Here is a 16,063-nt window from a genome sequence, read left to right as displayed (position 1 = left end):
ATGCGGAAGTAAATACACTATTTTTGGCTATGAACAGTATCACAAGCCTTCCCGTAACACTTTAAACCCCTAAATTACAATTTCCCATTCCCTTAGCAACCATCCATGTTTATTTTTAAAGTTTATAAAAAAATATATCTATTAAAGGCGGATGAATGTTTGGCGATGACATATGACGTCATCGAGCAGGAAAAATCGTGGTATAGGGAAAAAACCCACCAAGTATTTTTTAATTAATATTTTTGAAAAACCGTGGTATAGATTTTTCGCGAAGTTCGAATCCGCGAAAATCGAGGGAACACTGTAGGAGCATATTAACTATTTTCTTAAAATGAAAAGGAGAGATATCTTGGCAAAGACAGGAAATATGTTGCTATTTATTCCAGCATTTTAAGCTTTTAAATTCAATAGAGATAGCAATTTTAAAAAATATATAATTTTAATTGTACATAATTAAGTATAATTAAAATGGCAACTGTAGTATATTATTAAATCAGAAGGCAGATAAATAAAACAAAATAAATGAGAAAGTAAAATAAAATAAGAAAGTAAAAATAAAACATAAAATAAAATCGATTGTTCCAGAACTGGCTCCCAACATTTCTGGTACTAGGACCAGTTTAAGAAAAAAAATGGGGGAACAGGGACGGATGATTTCACTTGCAACCTGAATCACAGGCATGTGAAGATGAAGCTTTACTTGCTCACCCGCCACTTGCATGATCCAGTTCTTAGCAGTCTGTGGCCCATGAATCCAAATACAGTGGTACCTCGACATACGAGTTTAATTCGTGCCACAGCCGAGCTCGTATGTCGATCAATTCGCATCTCGAACGAATGCATTTAGATTTTGCTTTTCGCGCCAAGATAACTGGAAACATGGAATTCTTGTGCCACCTGGTGGACGCTTGGCTCGTATCCCGAATTTGAGCTCGGGTGTCGAACAGAAATTTTGCTCACGTCTTGGCTCGTAACTTGGAATACTCGCATGTGGAGCAGCTCGTATCTAGAGGTACTACTGTAGCCAGTTTTTAAATTTCATTGATATTTGTTTCATTTTAAAAGTTTTTAGCCACATAACTGCAAATGAGCCCTATTAAGCACTAAGTCGTATTAAGCACTCAAATATACATACATTTGAAAAGACTATATATAGAGATAAATGGTTTTTTGTACCCAATTTTAGAAGTCCATATTGACATGGATTTGAAGCAAACCCTTGAATAGGGAAATGAAACGGCAATATAAATGCTGGAAATACTGTAGAAGTTATTGTTTCTGTGAAGTGGTCCTTATTTCATATTATCATTTCTCCAGTCTCATTCAAAAGCATTGCAACAACAGAGAATGCAAAGTAATTCTCAATGGTTCACATAGTAACAAGATATAAAACTACAAACACAAAGCACAAAGGTACTACAATACAACTACAGTTCAATGTTATAAACTGTCAAATAAAAAATTATCTAAACGGAAGTCAAGGTAAAAAAAACATTTGGTCCCTTGTCCTAAATTTAAATATTAAGACTTTTTTTTTATAACATATGCTTCTACAACAAATGGAACTGAAAAAGCATATTATATATTTATAAGGCATATCCTCATGAAATCACTGTCCAGAAAGACAGATTATATTGTTTACAAGATTAGGTTACCTTAGCTTCACAAAAACGACGATCAATTCCATGTTGACAAATGACGACAGATTTTGGTCTTTCCAGTTGAAACTCACGACATGCCACATGAAACACAAATGTTTGTGCCCATTCAAACAGATATACAATCTGCAAATAAATAAGGACTATTGACCACACATAAATCAAATATCACAAATTCATCATTTTCTCAAATGAGTCTGATCTCTGTTGTATGATCTACAAACTTCAGTAGTTTAACAGATGGATTGGTAGAGAGGCAGTCATTGGTATAGAGAAAGAAGTGGGGAGAGCACACAGCCTGGGGGGGCGGGGGGGCTGTGCTAATTGTACAGGTATCTGATATGATTCTGCTTAGCGTCACCTGCTTAGCGTCACCACCTACTATCTGTTAGGAAGCTTATGATCCACTTACAAGCGTGTTCAGTTACTGCTAGCTGGTTCAGCTTAGTTAGAAGAGTGTCTGGAATGATAGTATTGAATGCTGAACTAAAGTCTACAAAGAGGACCCTTGCGTGGTCTTTGGAGATTCAAGATTTTGTAGAATGTAGTGCAGAGCCATATTAACAGCATCGTCAGTTGATCTGTTTGCTCAGTATGCAAATTGCAGGGGGTTTAACAATGGATCCATGATGGTTATCAAGTGGGACATCAATAGCCTTTTAAAGGTTTTAATAACTACAGATGTTAGAGCAACTGTTCTGTAGTTATTCAGTTCCTTGATGGTGGGCTTCTTCAGCAGTAGGATGATATTAGAGCATTTGAAACAAGAAGGAACATCTCTAGAGATTTATTGAAAATTTAGGTGAAGATGGGGGCAATTCGAGTGAAATATCCAGAATATGCAAATTTCTCGTGATATAAGGTTTGAAACTGGAGTTGAATAATCAAGGCCTGTTGTACTTTAAACATATACAGTGATCCCCCGCTCGTTGCGAGGGTTCCGTTCCAGGACCCCCCGCAACGAGCGGGTTTTCGCGAAGTAGCGCTGCGGAAGTAAAAACACCATCTGCGCATGTGCAGATGGTGTTTTTACTCCCACAGCGCTAGCGAGGAGCCGAAGATTGGGGGCGGCGCGGCTGTTTGCCGCCGGCATGGAGGGCTTCCTAGCAGCCCCCCAAACCCAGGTTGGGGGTCCGGGGGCGCTGGCTCTCGCCGCTTTCGAGCTGAATCCGGGAGCGAATTCGCTCCCGGATTCAGCTCGAAAGCGGCGAGAACGAACGGCAAGGAACGGCTTTTCCACGCCGTTCATTCTCGCCGCTTTCGAGCTGAATCCGGGAGCGAATTCGCTCCCGGATTCAGCTCGAAAGCGGCGAGAACGAACGGCAAGGAACGGCTTTTCCACGCCGTTCATTCTCGCCGCTTTCGAGCTGAATCCGGGAGCGAATTCGCTCCCGGATTCAGCTCGAAAGCGGCGAGAACGAACGGCAAGGAACGGCTTTTCCACGCCGTTCATTCTCGCCGCTTTCGAGCTGAATCCAGGAGCGAATTCGCTCCCGGATTCAGCTCGAAAGCGGCGAGAACGAACGGCAAGGAACGGCTTTTCCACGCCGTTCATTCTCGCCGCTTTCGAGCTGAATCCGGGAGCGAATTCGCTCCCGGATTCAGCTCGAAAGCGGCGAGAACGAACGGCAAGGAACGGCTTTTCCACGCCGTTCATTCTCGCCGCTTTCGAGCTGAATCCGGGAGCGAATTCGCTCCCGGATTCAGCTCGAAAGCGGCGAGAATGAACGGCGTGGGCGGGCGAAGGGCCGGCGGCAGCGAGGAGTTTGCGTGGGCGGTGGGGAAACTCCTCGCTGACGCCAGCAAGAGGGGGAAGACTCAGGGAAGCCGCCCAGCAGCTGATCTCCCGGTTGCCATCTACGCATGCGTGCCCACGGGCACGCATGCGTAGATGGTATTTTGACTTCCGGGTTGAAAAATAGCGAAGTACCCTGTTCGCAATGGTTGGGGACGCAATAAACGGGGGATCACTGTATAACATATTTTATTAATTCAGATTTAAATAAATTCACTTTCAGAAAAATAATTGCATCTATTTTTCAATTTAGACCAAATAAGACCTACATAAACCAAGACCCTAACCTTGATGTTATTTGAAGCAGTCAATTCTGAATTATGAAAATATAGGTATTATGAGATTTTAATATACATAAAAGCATGATTCTCATTTCTTTCAGTCTAAAATTCCTATCTAGATTATCAAACTCCTTCGATTTACATAAATATAGGGTATTTGTAAAGAAAACCAAAAACAATTTATTCTAATTATTATTTTTTCTATCTCTGTGCTTTAGTTTATAAAACATATACAGCGTTCCCTCGATTTTCGCGGGGGATGCGTTCCGAGACTGCCTGCGAAAGTCGAATTTCCACGAAGTAGAGATGCGGAAGTAAATACAACATTTTTGGCTATGAACAGTATCACAAGCCATCCCTTAACACTTTAAACTCCTAAATTACCATTTCCCATTCCCTTAACAACCATTTACTCATCATTATTACTGGTACTCACCATTGAATGAGACACTTAGTGACACTGATATTTATAAACATAATTATTTATTAACAATATTTTTTTTTTTGCGATAACAACGCTGATTGGTCAAGATTTCGGCCAATCAGCAATGGCAGACAAAAGTTTGGCAATGACGTATGACATCATTCGGTGGGAAAAAACATGGTATAGAAAAAAAACCCGCGAAGTATTTTTTAATTAATATTTTTTGAAAAACCGTGGTATAGGATATTCATGAAGTTCAAACCCGCGAAAAGCGAGGGAACACTGTATGCTAAAATAGCAATGTACACATTTTAATTTGAAGCTTAGTTACAAACCTGTGGAACTGTGACCTTGGCTGCCAGGTTCCCGGTCTGAATATCAATTAACCAGGCATATTCCAAAGTGTCGCTATCCACAGGCAAGCCTTCTGCTGAAAACATAGCATGGGCACGTAGCTGTAGACCTGAAAGGCTTACATGACCCTCTCGAAGTACTTCGTCCACGGTGGGTCTCTGTTAAGAGAATAACCTGGGTAAGTATTAGTGCTATATAGCCAGTAAACCCTAATGTTTTTCTGTAAGCTTTATATTGTATTATTATGCAATATACAAAGCAATATACAAGCTGGTTATAATTCCTGTTTTGTTTATCCATGAATCAAGTTGGCAAATCATAAAGTCCTGTAAGTCATATAAAACAATGGTAATACATTTTTTAAAAAATAAATGCAGGAAACAGCCTTTGGGTGCATATATATATAAGAATAAACAATAAATGTAATAACTAAAACAGATAGATACTGTAAATTGATTTAAATTGTGTCATTCCACAGAAAAAATCATATTGTTCGTGTTATCATAACATACAAAGTACCGGTAATCTGTTGGAAAATTTCTAGAACAATGATTATATGATTGCAAGGGAACGTCAGGAGAAAAATCATTCAAATTCGAATAACTGTAATTGACTCACAGTGTTAAATGGAGCACTTTAAAGCAGGGATCTCCAACTTGGCAAAGCTGGCTAAGGAATTCTGGGAGTTGAAGTCCACAAGTCTTAAAGATGCCAAGATTGGAGACCCCTGCTTTACAGAATGACTTTTTTAAAAAAGTAATTATTTATGTTCATTTTTCCTGATGATTTAATTAGCTTGGAAAGTATTTTAAGTAATATTACCTGATAACTGTCATTCAAGAATATATTCAATGGTGATAATACAAGTTGCAACATAGTTTCCTTATATCCCTTTTTCATTTCAAAACATAATCTTTCCAGAAAACCAGTAGGACATTCTGAACCATCACTGCTGCAATGCTAAATACAGAATATTAAAATTAAAAAATATCAATTTAATTAAATGTCAATCATTCTCAAATTATTAAATTATGAAAATGTGCAATATATTATTTTAAAAGGTAAAAGTTACACTGGAAGATAACAGTCCTTTCAAAAAGTGGATAATTCTTCGGAAACTTTTAAAGTTAACACTCGTTCCTTATTTTTTACTGCTTTGCTAAGTTGCCCATGAAAAATTCTCTTGAATTATTATTATTATTATTTATTGGATTTGTATGCCGTCCCTCTCTGGAGACTCAGGGCGGCTAACAACAATAATAAAACAGTATACAATAATAATCCAATACTAAAAATGATTTAAAAACCCATTAATATAAAAACCAAACATACATACAGACATACCATGCATAAAATTGTAAAGGCCATGGGGAAAGAGTATCTCAATTCCCCCATGCCTGATGGCAGAGGTGGGTTTTAAGAAGCTTATGAAAGGCAAGGAGGGTGGGGGCAATTCTAATCTCTGGGGGGAGTTGGTTCCAGAGGGCCGGGGCCGCCACAGAGAAGGCTCTTCCCCTGGGTCCCGCCAAGTGGCATTGTTTAGTTGACGGGACCCGGAGAAGACCCACTCTGTGGGACCTAACTGGTCGCTGGGATTCGTGCAGCAGAAGGCGGTCCCTGAGATAATCTGGTCCGGTGCCATGAAGGGCTTTATAGGTCATAACCAACACTTTGAATTGTGACCGGAAACTGATCAGCAACCAATGCAGACTGCAGAGTGCTGGTGTAACATGGGCATATTTGGGAAAGACCATGATTGCTCTCGCAGCTGCATTCTGCACGATCTGAAGTTTCTGAACACTTTTCAAAGGTAGCCCCATGTAGAGAGTGTTACAGTAGTCGAGCCTTGAGGTGATGAGGACATGAGTGACTGTGAACAGTGACTCCCGGTCCAAATAGGGTCGCAACTGATGCACCAGGTGAACCTGGGCGAACGCCACCCTCGCCATAGCTGAAAGATGTTTCTCTAATGTGAGCTGTGGATCCAGGAGGACGCCCAAGTTGGAAACCTTTCTGAGGGGGTCAATGATTCTCCCCCCAGGGTAATGGACGGACAGATAGAATTGTCTTTGGGAGGCAAAACCCACAGCCACTCCGTCTTGTCTGGGTTGAGTTTGAGTTTGTTGACACCCATCCAAGCCCCAACAGCCTCCAGGCACCGGCACATCACTTCCACTGCTTCGTTGACTGGACATGAGGTGGAGATGTATAACTGGGTATCATCGGCATATTGATGATATGTCACCCCATGCCCTTGGATGATCTCACCTAGCGGTTTCATGTAGATATTAAATAGCAGGGGGGAGAGGACCGACCCCTGAGGCACCCCAGAAGGGAGAAACCTAGAGGTCTACCTCTGACCTCCCACTAACACCGACTGCTCTTACCCGGGGTAACAACAGTTCTGAGACTGGAGAAGAATCAGGAAAACATCCTTTTTATGTACTTCCTTCAAGAATTAAAGGCCTAATTAATCCCAATCTAACTAGTACCATTATGCAAATACTTTTACTCAACTTCAACTATAATGAGAATAAAACTTTGTATCAGAAGATCAGAACAAAGCTTTTGCCTGGAACTCAAGAATGCATGGAAAGAGACCAAGAAATGAGCAGAACCAGGGCAAAAACTGGATTAGATTTCATTTTAATTTAATTTAAATTTAAGTTAAATATCAATATAATTTAAATTAAGCTGAAATTAATCATAATTTAATCATGTACCAATCACAATAAAAATTATAATGGAACAAAAATATTGGAAAGAGTGTACCCAAGACACTTCTGCTTAAGAGGGAGGTCTTCAGCATTTCTAAAACTTACTACAAAGGAACCAACAATGATAATGAATTGTATATTTGTATATCTAATGATGAGAGATTAGATATTTGCACAATATGTGTAAGAGGCATTCAAGTAAAGTGTAAATAACAAGAATCAACTCTGGAATCAACTCCCCCCGGAGATTAGAACTGCTCCCACCCTTCTTGTCTTCCGTAAACTACTTAAGACCCACCTATACCGCCAGGCATGGGGGATTTGAGACACCTTTCCGCCAGGCTTATTATAATTTATGTTTGGTATGTATGTGCTGTTTGGTTTTTAATTATGATAGGGTTTTTAGGGTTTTTTAAATATTAGATTTGTGCCATTATAATATTGTTTTTATCGTTGTGAGCCACCCCGAGTCTTCGGAGAGGGGCGGCATACAAATCTAATAAATTATTATTATTATTATTATTATTATTTATTATTATTATTATTATTATTATATATTACATTCCATAAATAAATTCTATTTAAAAAGCAGCTGCCGCCATCAGCAAATTGAGAACTTATTTTTATCAATATGTTTTTCGTTTAGAAGTTGTTACATTTCAAAGCAAGGTGTATCTTCTATATGGGGCACTCCTGGGATGGTATGTGAAAGCAGGATTCCAAACACCCAAATTTTGATTATGTGATCATAGGGGCACTACTTTAACCTTGAGTCCCGGATGTAGCTACTAGGCTAAGAAAGGTCATTAAGCAAGGATTATTTGTATTGTGTTTTTAACAATCACCATTTCAACTATTGTCTACCCACTGCAGGATGAAGGCCTTTTCAACATGTTTTTAAGTCTGGCATGTTCATAGGCCAACCATAGGAAATCTGTATTTTTAGTTATGTGCACAATTTTCTAAAATCACGGATACTCATAATACTTACTACTGGCAAGCGTCCATGGACCTTGTACACATTAACAAGCACTGTAATATCCCATGGGCGTAAAGTTAGAGGATTAATTTGCTTCAGTGATGCATCACGCTCTTTTTTGTCAGCATCCACTCCAGCTGTTGTCCACCCAGAACTTGAAGATGTTGACATAGATAATACAGGGCTTGAAATGACTTCTTCAAAATCAGTATACATATCATCTTCACCGAAATAATTTTCCTAACAAGATGAATTAACAATATTTATTGAAACAGCATAATACAAATAGGTTACAAGGAAAAATAAAAAGGTATAAAATATAACTAATAATATAAAATTAATAGGTGTGTTGGATATGTTCACCATTTTGAGATTAAAAATAATAAAGATGGGATACAAATAAATAAATAAACCTTCACACCTTAGTATAATTTTCCGATAGCAAGTTATAGTGATTCCTCGTCTTACAAACCCCTCGTCATACAAACTTTTCAAGATACAAACCCGGGGTTTAAGATTTTTTTGCCTCTTCTTCCAAACTATTTTCACCTTACAAACCCAAGCCGCCGCCACTGGGATGCCCCGCCTCCGGACTTCTGTTGCCAGCGAAGCGCCCATTTCTGCACTGCTGGGATTCCCCTGAGGCTCCCCTCCATAGGAAACACCACCTCCGGACTTCCGTGTTTTTGTGATGCTGCAGGGGAATCCCAGCAGCACAAAAACGGGCGCTTCACTGGCAACGGAAGTCCGGAGGTGGGGTTTCCCAGCGAAGGGAGCCTCAGCGAAATCGCAGCATCACAAAAACATGGAAGTCCAGAGATGGGGTTTCCCATGGAGGGGAGCCTCAGGAGAATCCCAGCAGCGCAGAAACGGGCGCTTCGGCTGATAAAGGGAGTGAGTTTTGGGCTTGCACGCATTAATCGCTTTTCCATTGATTCCTATGGGAAACATTGTTCCGTCTTACAAACTTTTCACCTTACAAACCTGGTCCCGGAACCAATTAAGTTCGTAAGACAAGTATCACTGTATTTAGAAATATAAATTTTTATTTCTTAATTATAGTCTATGATTACCACACATATTGATAATGCTTTAGAGATTAAGGGGGGTTCTAAACATTTTAACTAATTGGAAAGCGGGGGGAAGCAATGAATAGGACAAATCTGAGTTGTTGGTAAACTAGGAGCTCTTTTTAATATTGTCCACTCTATGGACAGCAGTTTCGGAAACATTTGATTCTATTCTCATGCTAGTTAGAAATGTACAATTATGATTTAACACATCTGAAGGATCCCCCCAAAATGGAAGGCTGGTTGGAGATTTTCTTCATATATTGTAGAAGAATAAGTTATAATTACAAAATACTACATTTTTTAACAAGATCCATGCATATTTTACAATCCAGAGCTTGTACCTTTATAGACAGGAATGCTTTTAAAAGTGGTCCATATAAAGTTATGTGGGAATCTGGGGAAACTTCTAATTCTACCCGAAGTTTGTCAGGTGGAAGTTCAGAGGGGTCAATAGGAAGACGGGAAGAAACTGAAGGAGATGTTCCTCTATCCACCATTTTCTGTGATGGTCTCTGGGCAGATAATATGGTTTCTTCCATTTCTGACACTTTATAAATGAAAAAGTAAAACAATTAAATGAATATTGATAATATTTTACCGGTGTACTACCGTAGTAAAAGTAAAATCTGTTTTTTTTAAAAATCAGACATATTATTCAACAAATCTGAAGAAAATAAAAATTATGTCATTTGTTTTATTGTTAGTGTTTCATATTATTTTAAATTGTATTTCTCAAGTAGCCTGAAGATCTAAAAGTAAGATTTTCATAGAAACATAGAAGTCTGACGGCAGAAAAAGACCTCATGGTCCATCTAGTCTGCCCTTATACTATTTTCTGTATTTTATCTTAGGATGGATATATGTTTATCCCAGGCATGTTTAAATTCAGTTACTGTGGATTTATCTACCACGTCTGCTGGAAGTTTGTTCCAAGGATCTACTACTCTTTCAGTAAAATAATATTTTCTCATGTTGCTTTTGATCTTTCCCCCAACTAACTTCAGATTGTGTCCCCTTGTTCTTGTGTTCACTTTCCTATTAAAAACACTTCCCTCCTGGACCTTATTTAACCCTTTAATATACTTAAATGTTTCGATCATGTCCCCACTTTTCCTTCTGTCCTCCAGACTATACAGATTGAGTTCATTAAGTCTTTCCTGATACGTTTTATGCTTAAGACCTTCCACCATTCTTGTAACCCGTCTTTGGACCCGTTCAATTTTGTCAATATCTTTCATTTAAATAATAATTCAAACTGACATGCCCAATAAGAACAGCATAACATAATTTTAGGCTCTAGATTCCATAAAGCAGGGGTGTCAAACTCACAACTGTTTGTCCTCATGTGACTTATCACAACTTTCTCTTTGCGAAACTGGGGGTGGGCACATCCAGCCCGTGAGGCATCCAGCCAGCAGACTGTGAGTTTAACACCCCTGCCCTAAATGGTAGTAAATTCAGGAAAACTATGATAGGGATTTGTTTTATATGCTTTTTCATTTCAAAATTTTAAACAGGCACAAAATAACTTTATCATGTGGTAAATTTAGAAATAATAAAGAATGAAAAGTTGGTCTTATCCGTTTGATAGTGAAGTTACAAATGTAATGATTTTGAATTTGGTTATATATTTTTAGCATGCTTTGTTTATTTATTATTTATTTATTTATTTATTGGATTTGTATGCCGCCCCTCTCCGTAGACTCGGGGCGGCATACAAATCCAATAAATAAATTTGATATATAAAGTTTGCTTTGATATAATTTTGCAATACTTCTCATGTAATGGCACTTCAAAATATTTTACACTGAAACATATTCAAAACTATTTTTAATCATATGTTTATATTTCCAACTGCCCAGAAGCCTTGTACAAGACAGAAAAAGGGACAAATACACATTTTTTTGGCAGGACTCTTCTTTTCTGGAGGTGAAAAGGGAAGAAGAGTGGCTATGATTGGCATTTGAGAAGGGGACAAAGGCAGCAAAGCATCAGAGAGACATAGGCATTGATAGGGAGAGAGAGAGGCATCTAAATTTAAAGCCCTTCATGACATCCGACCAGAATATCTCCGAGACCGCCTTCTGCCGCACGAATCCCAGCGGCCAGTTAGGTCCCACAGAGTGGGTCTTCTCCGGGTCCCGTCAACGAAACAATGCCACTTGGCGGGACCCAGGAGAAGAGCCTTCTCTGTGGCGGCCCCGGCCCTCTGGAATCAACTCCCCCCCAGAGATTAGAACTGCCCCTACCCTCCTTGCCTTTCGTAAACTACTCAAAACCCACCTCTGCCGCCAGGCATGGGGGAATTAAGACTTCTTCTCCCCCTAGGCTGATACAACTGTATGTATGCTATGTTTGTACGTATGCTGGTTTTATACATTAAGGGGTTTTAAGTTAGTTTTTAGTATTGGATTTTTACTGTATATTGTTCATGTATATTGTTCATGACTGTTGTTAGCCGCCCCGAGTTTTCGGAGAGGGGCGGCATATAAATCCAATAAATTGAATTGAATTGAATTCTCTTACTTTGCCAACCTGGGTAGGGTCTGTTTGGATGGGGCAACATTGCTGAGGGGAAATTGGGGCCTTCTAGATATGCATACTGTAGGGGGGGAATATCTGACTCAATATAAGTGTTGGAAGGCAGGGGAGGTGAAGAATAGGGCAGTGTCAACGGGCCCATTGCATGCAGGCCCTATTTTATTTATTTATTTTGTCAAACAATTATAGGGTGGCAATTTGTACAAATAAAACATTAGATAAGTAATGATAAAAAAGTAACAAAAGAAGACAATAGGACAGGGACGGTAGGCACAGTGGTGCACTTATGCACGCCCCTTACAGACTTCTTAGAAAGGGGGAAGAGGTCAATTGTAGATAGTCTAAGGCTAAAGGTTTTGGGATTATGTTCTATGCTTCTGTCTAAGAACTTTGTTCTGTTTGGCAATGGGGAAGACTACACATCCGCTTTGGAAAGATGTCCCTTAGAGCTTGTATATCTCCTGGTTAGCCCTGAATTTAAAGTATCCCAATGCCCCACTTGACATTAGAGTCTGGGTAGGAAGCGTTTAGCCATGTTTCGCATATAAAAATTATATCGAAGTTGGAGGTGTCAAGTAGAAGGGGGAATTCAGACATCTTGTTGACTAAACTTCTAGCATTTAATAGTTTACATTTGAGATTGGTCTTGTGTTGAAGGTTGGTTTTGGGGTGATTAGAGTAAGTAAAGGGCACGCTTTCCTATTCTTTGTTTGAGGAGGTAGGGATGTCCATTTGTTGTTGTGGGGTGGTGGTCTGGTAGGTGTCAGTTTGTTGTTCTGAGGTGGAGGGTTTGGAGGAGAGGGATGGTGGATGTTGGATGTTAGACCGGAAGATGTAGGGAGGATTATAGGTTTGGGGTTTGATGCATTCTGTGCGGTAATCTATGTAAAGGTTTGTTTCACCAAGTTCATAGTGTCTCTTGAGTTCTGTATATGGCTGGAGTATACGGCTGGAGTCTCCACTTTGGTGCATTTGTAATGAGAAGGCACCCTCAGGCAGGTTGACCTACTGATTTAGGTCATGCCACCTGGGATCCCAGCCGGCTTTTTCAATTTGGCAGTGTGGGACCTGTTAATTGTATTTGTTCCACCTAATGTTGCCCATCATGCACTCCCTTAAAAACTCAGCTGGGCTTCCCAGAATTTGGATACTTGGGTGGAAGTATCTTCTGGGTGGACCTTTATTTTGGAATATCATCCCCTTAGAGAGCTCTCCATTCTGTGGCATGGGGGAAAAACCAAGAAATAGGTAGGGGGAAAAACCAAGAAATTTCTATAGGCAAACTGTGTCAGAGTTAATTTTAGAACTTGCTTTGGAAGTGGGAAGGATGTCAGGCACTGGAAAATTTCCAGAATAAAGACACTACAGAAAGGAGTTCTTTCTTCAGAAGATTTTTACTTCTTCTTAGTATCTAAATTATTTATACTATATTACAAAACACCTAACCAAACTCCTACACTAGACGACTCTAACCAACCACTACTAACCACAAACTACAACAGAACACACTGAACCACTGATCATCAACCACAGACCACTCCTATGCAAAGGTGCATTTCAATATATACAAGTATTGACCAATCAGGTCATAGCACATTCTGCTGATGCATAATCACTCAGCATTCCTTTCACTACATTAATTACAGCTTTTTCACTGTACCTTATATTACCTCAGGTTATATATCCTGACAAACTGTTCTGTGCCTGGCCCAATTTTCTTTCCCCCTCCCCCTGCCCCAGCATACAGATTGGATATATGCTGACCATAACAATTGAGGGACATTGCAAACATAATAAATGTGGGCATTGGTGATAAAGTTATTTTTTTCTACACCCTTGTAATTTGAAATGGTCACTGAATGAGAAAAATTGGTAAGCAAGGAGTATCTGCATTGAACTATAATAGATAGATAGATAGATAGATAGATAGATAGATAGATAGATAGATAGATAGATAGATAGATAGATAGATAGATATAGATATATGTGACGGTCTTGGCATATTCGGGTTTCTTCCTGTGTAGGATTCAGAAATTTCTAGTGACGTTTCGACGAGGTCCCACTCGTCATCTTCAGGCTGGTGCTTCTGTCCTTGTTCTAGGTTCGCCCTAGAACAAGGACAGAAGCACCAGCCTGAAGATGACAAGAGGGACCTCATCAAAACGTTGCCAGAAATTTCTGAATCCTACACGGGAAGAAACCCGAATATGCCAAGACCGTCATACCTATAACTGTGAAAATCTACGAAAACATATATATATATATATATATAAATGAATAAACCAGGAAGTCTATAATTTTAAATGTAATCCATTGACTCTCATTTACCTTTATACCAATGAAGAAAGAAAGGACAACTTTTTGTCATAGACAAAGCTACATAACTGAAAAGTATGGCTCTCAACCCAAGTTTCACTGGCTTTCGGTTTATTCTACCTAGGTTATTTTCTTTTTCAAAATGGCTTATTTTGAATTTTTTTAAAAATGAATAAAAAGAAACAAACTTACATGATTGGATCAAATGTTCCTTAACCTTCTGAGGATAAACTGGATGCCACACATAATCAATTGTAAGCATAATACTTGGTACTATCCAGCATTCAACCCAGCCAGCCCTATTCAAAAAGAATGGTCTATGTAGTAATTATTTAACACATTAATTTCTTGCATATTTTGACATTCTAGTAAGAGACCCCAAACTTACTCTTCTTGAGTCATATTCCTCCATTTGGACTTGTTTAATTTCTGGCCACTCTGACTATCAGCATGAGCACAAGACTCAGGATTTAATTTATTAGAATGACAATCTTTCACCAACATAAACAAGGAGTATTTACTAGGATGGCAATCAGGAAGAAGTAAGTGAACATCAAGACCATCTCCCTGAAAATACAATATAATGCATATTTCAATCTATTATATTTAAAACATACAACAGCAGACAAAAGTACAGTGGTACCTCGGTAGTCGACCACAATTCATTCCAGAAGTGTGGTGGAGTACCGAATTTATTTATCCCATAGGAAATAATGGAAATGGATTTAATTGGTTCCCAGCCCCTGTTAACTCGCTGGGAACCAATTAAATCTATTTTCTTTATTTCCTATGGGATAAATAAATTCGGTACTCCAAGCTGCAGCAAGGGTGGGGGCGGCTGCAATCCCGGCAGCTTCGGGGGGCTCCTTTCCTCATTGCTTCCTCTTATTACCAGTAAGCAGCTGCAAAAACTTTCTCCTTCTCGGCTGCGGCAACGGCAGCGGCTTCCCTTCGAGGAGCAACAGCGCCGGGAACGTCACGTAATGAAGGGAAGCTGCTGGAGCAGCGGCAACTGCTGAGATGGCTCCGGTGGCTTCCCTTCATCACGTGACATTCCCGGTGCTGTTGCTACTCGAAGGGAAGCCGCCGCCGTTGCCGCCACCGGGAAGGAGAAAGTTTTTGCAGCTGCTTACAGGTAATAAGAGGAAGCAATGAGGAAAGGAGCCCCCCGAAGCTGCCGGGATTGCAGCCGTCCCCACCCTTCCTGCAGCTTGGAGCTCTTATAGAGCTCCTCAGCCCCCTGAAGCTGCTGGGATTGCAGCAGCCCCCGGCGGTAACATTTCAGATAATGAACAAAATTTTCTGTGGCTGTTCGGTATCCAAATTTTTGTTCAGATACCGAAACAAATTTTTGCTGAAAATTTTGTTCGTTATCCGAAATGTACGAGAACCAAAGCGTTCAAGTACCGAGGTACCACTGTATTACTGTATCTCATTTCTTTTGCCCAAGGAATCCCAATTCGTCATGAAATAAATTGAAACTGACACAAGTAAATGGCATTAACCATTTTTTATTCCATAGACTCTTTCCTTCGATTTATGACTTCATCTATTCTTGTGAATAATAAAAAAAAATGAAACATAAACTAATACCTCTTAGAAGTTAAAAGACATTATCGGAATTTAGTTCTCTCTCAAGATTATTTATTTTAATTAGGATAAATTTCTTTAGTTTTATAATCAGTCATGACAAATTTGACACTGTTGACATCTAGGAAAAGGACAACCCTCATTATAAATTTATATAAGAAAGACACTTATTCATAACAAAAATATTTTCGATTTCTAAATGGAAGGAGCCATTACAATTCCTTGGGAAAGAATTATCAAGCATTTTCCACAATTGCATAATGTACAATTAAATTAAGTAGCCTAAAACCTATTGAAGTAATTTCAGTATTAAAAACACAAATATTTTTCAAATG

At 39.3% G+C, this 16,063-nt stretch overlaps 1 protein-coding gene across 1 annotated transcript in view; it reads right to left on the bottom strand.

Moving 5' to 3' along the window:
• Nucleotides 1-16,063, bottom strand: part of BLTP1 (bridge-like lipid transfer protein family member 1) — a 203,279-nt gene that overhangs the window by 127,138 nt on the left and 60,078 nt on the right. Inside the window, exons 17-23 of the mRNA XM_070757683.1 lie at nt 14,527-14,705; nt 14,331-14,437; nt 9,623-9,828; nt 8,221-8,448; nt 5,335-5,472; nt 4,494-4,670; nt 1,656-1,784 (exon numbers count right to left, since the gene is read on the bottom strand). Of these exons, the coding sequence (XP_070613784.1) occupies nt 1,656-1,784; nt 4,494-4,670; nt 5,335-5,472; nt 8,221-8,448; nt 9,623-9,828; nt 14,331-14,437; nt 14,527-14,705 (1,164 nt within the window). The remainder of the gene's footprint in view (nt 1-1,655; nt 1,785-4,493; nt 4,671-5,334; nt 5,473-8,220; nt 8,449-9,622; nt 9,829-14,330; nt 14,438-14,526; nt 14,706-16,063) is intronic.

This window comes from Erythrolamprus reginae, chromosome 7, assembly GCF_031021105.1.
Source record: "Erythrolamprus reginae isolate rEryReg1 chromosome 7, rEryReg1.hap1, whole genome shotgun sequence".
Classification (NCBI taxonomy): Eukaryota; Metazoa; Chordata; class Lepidosauria; order Squamata; family Dipsadidae; genus Erythrolamprus; species Erythrolamprus reginae.
Note: the sequence above shows the minus strand (reverse complement) of the source record. Positions and strands in the feature narration are given on the sequence as shown.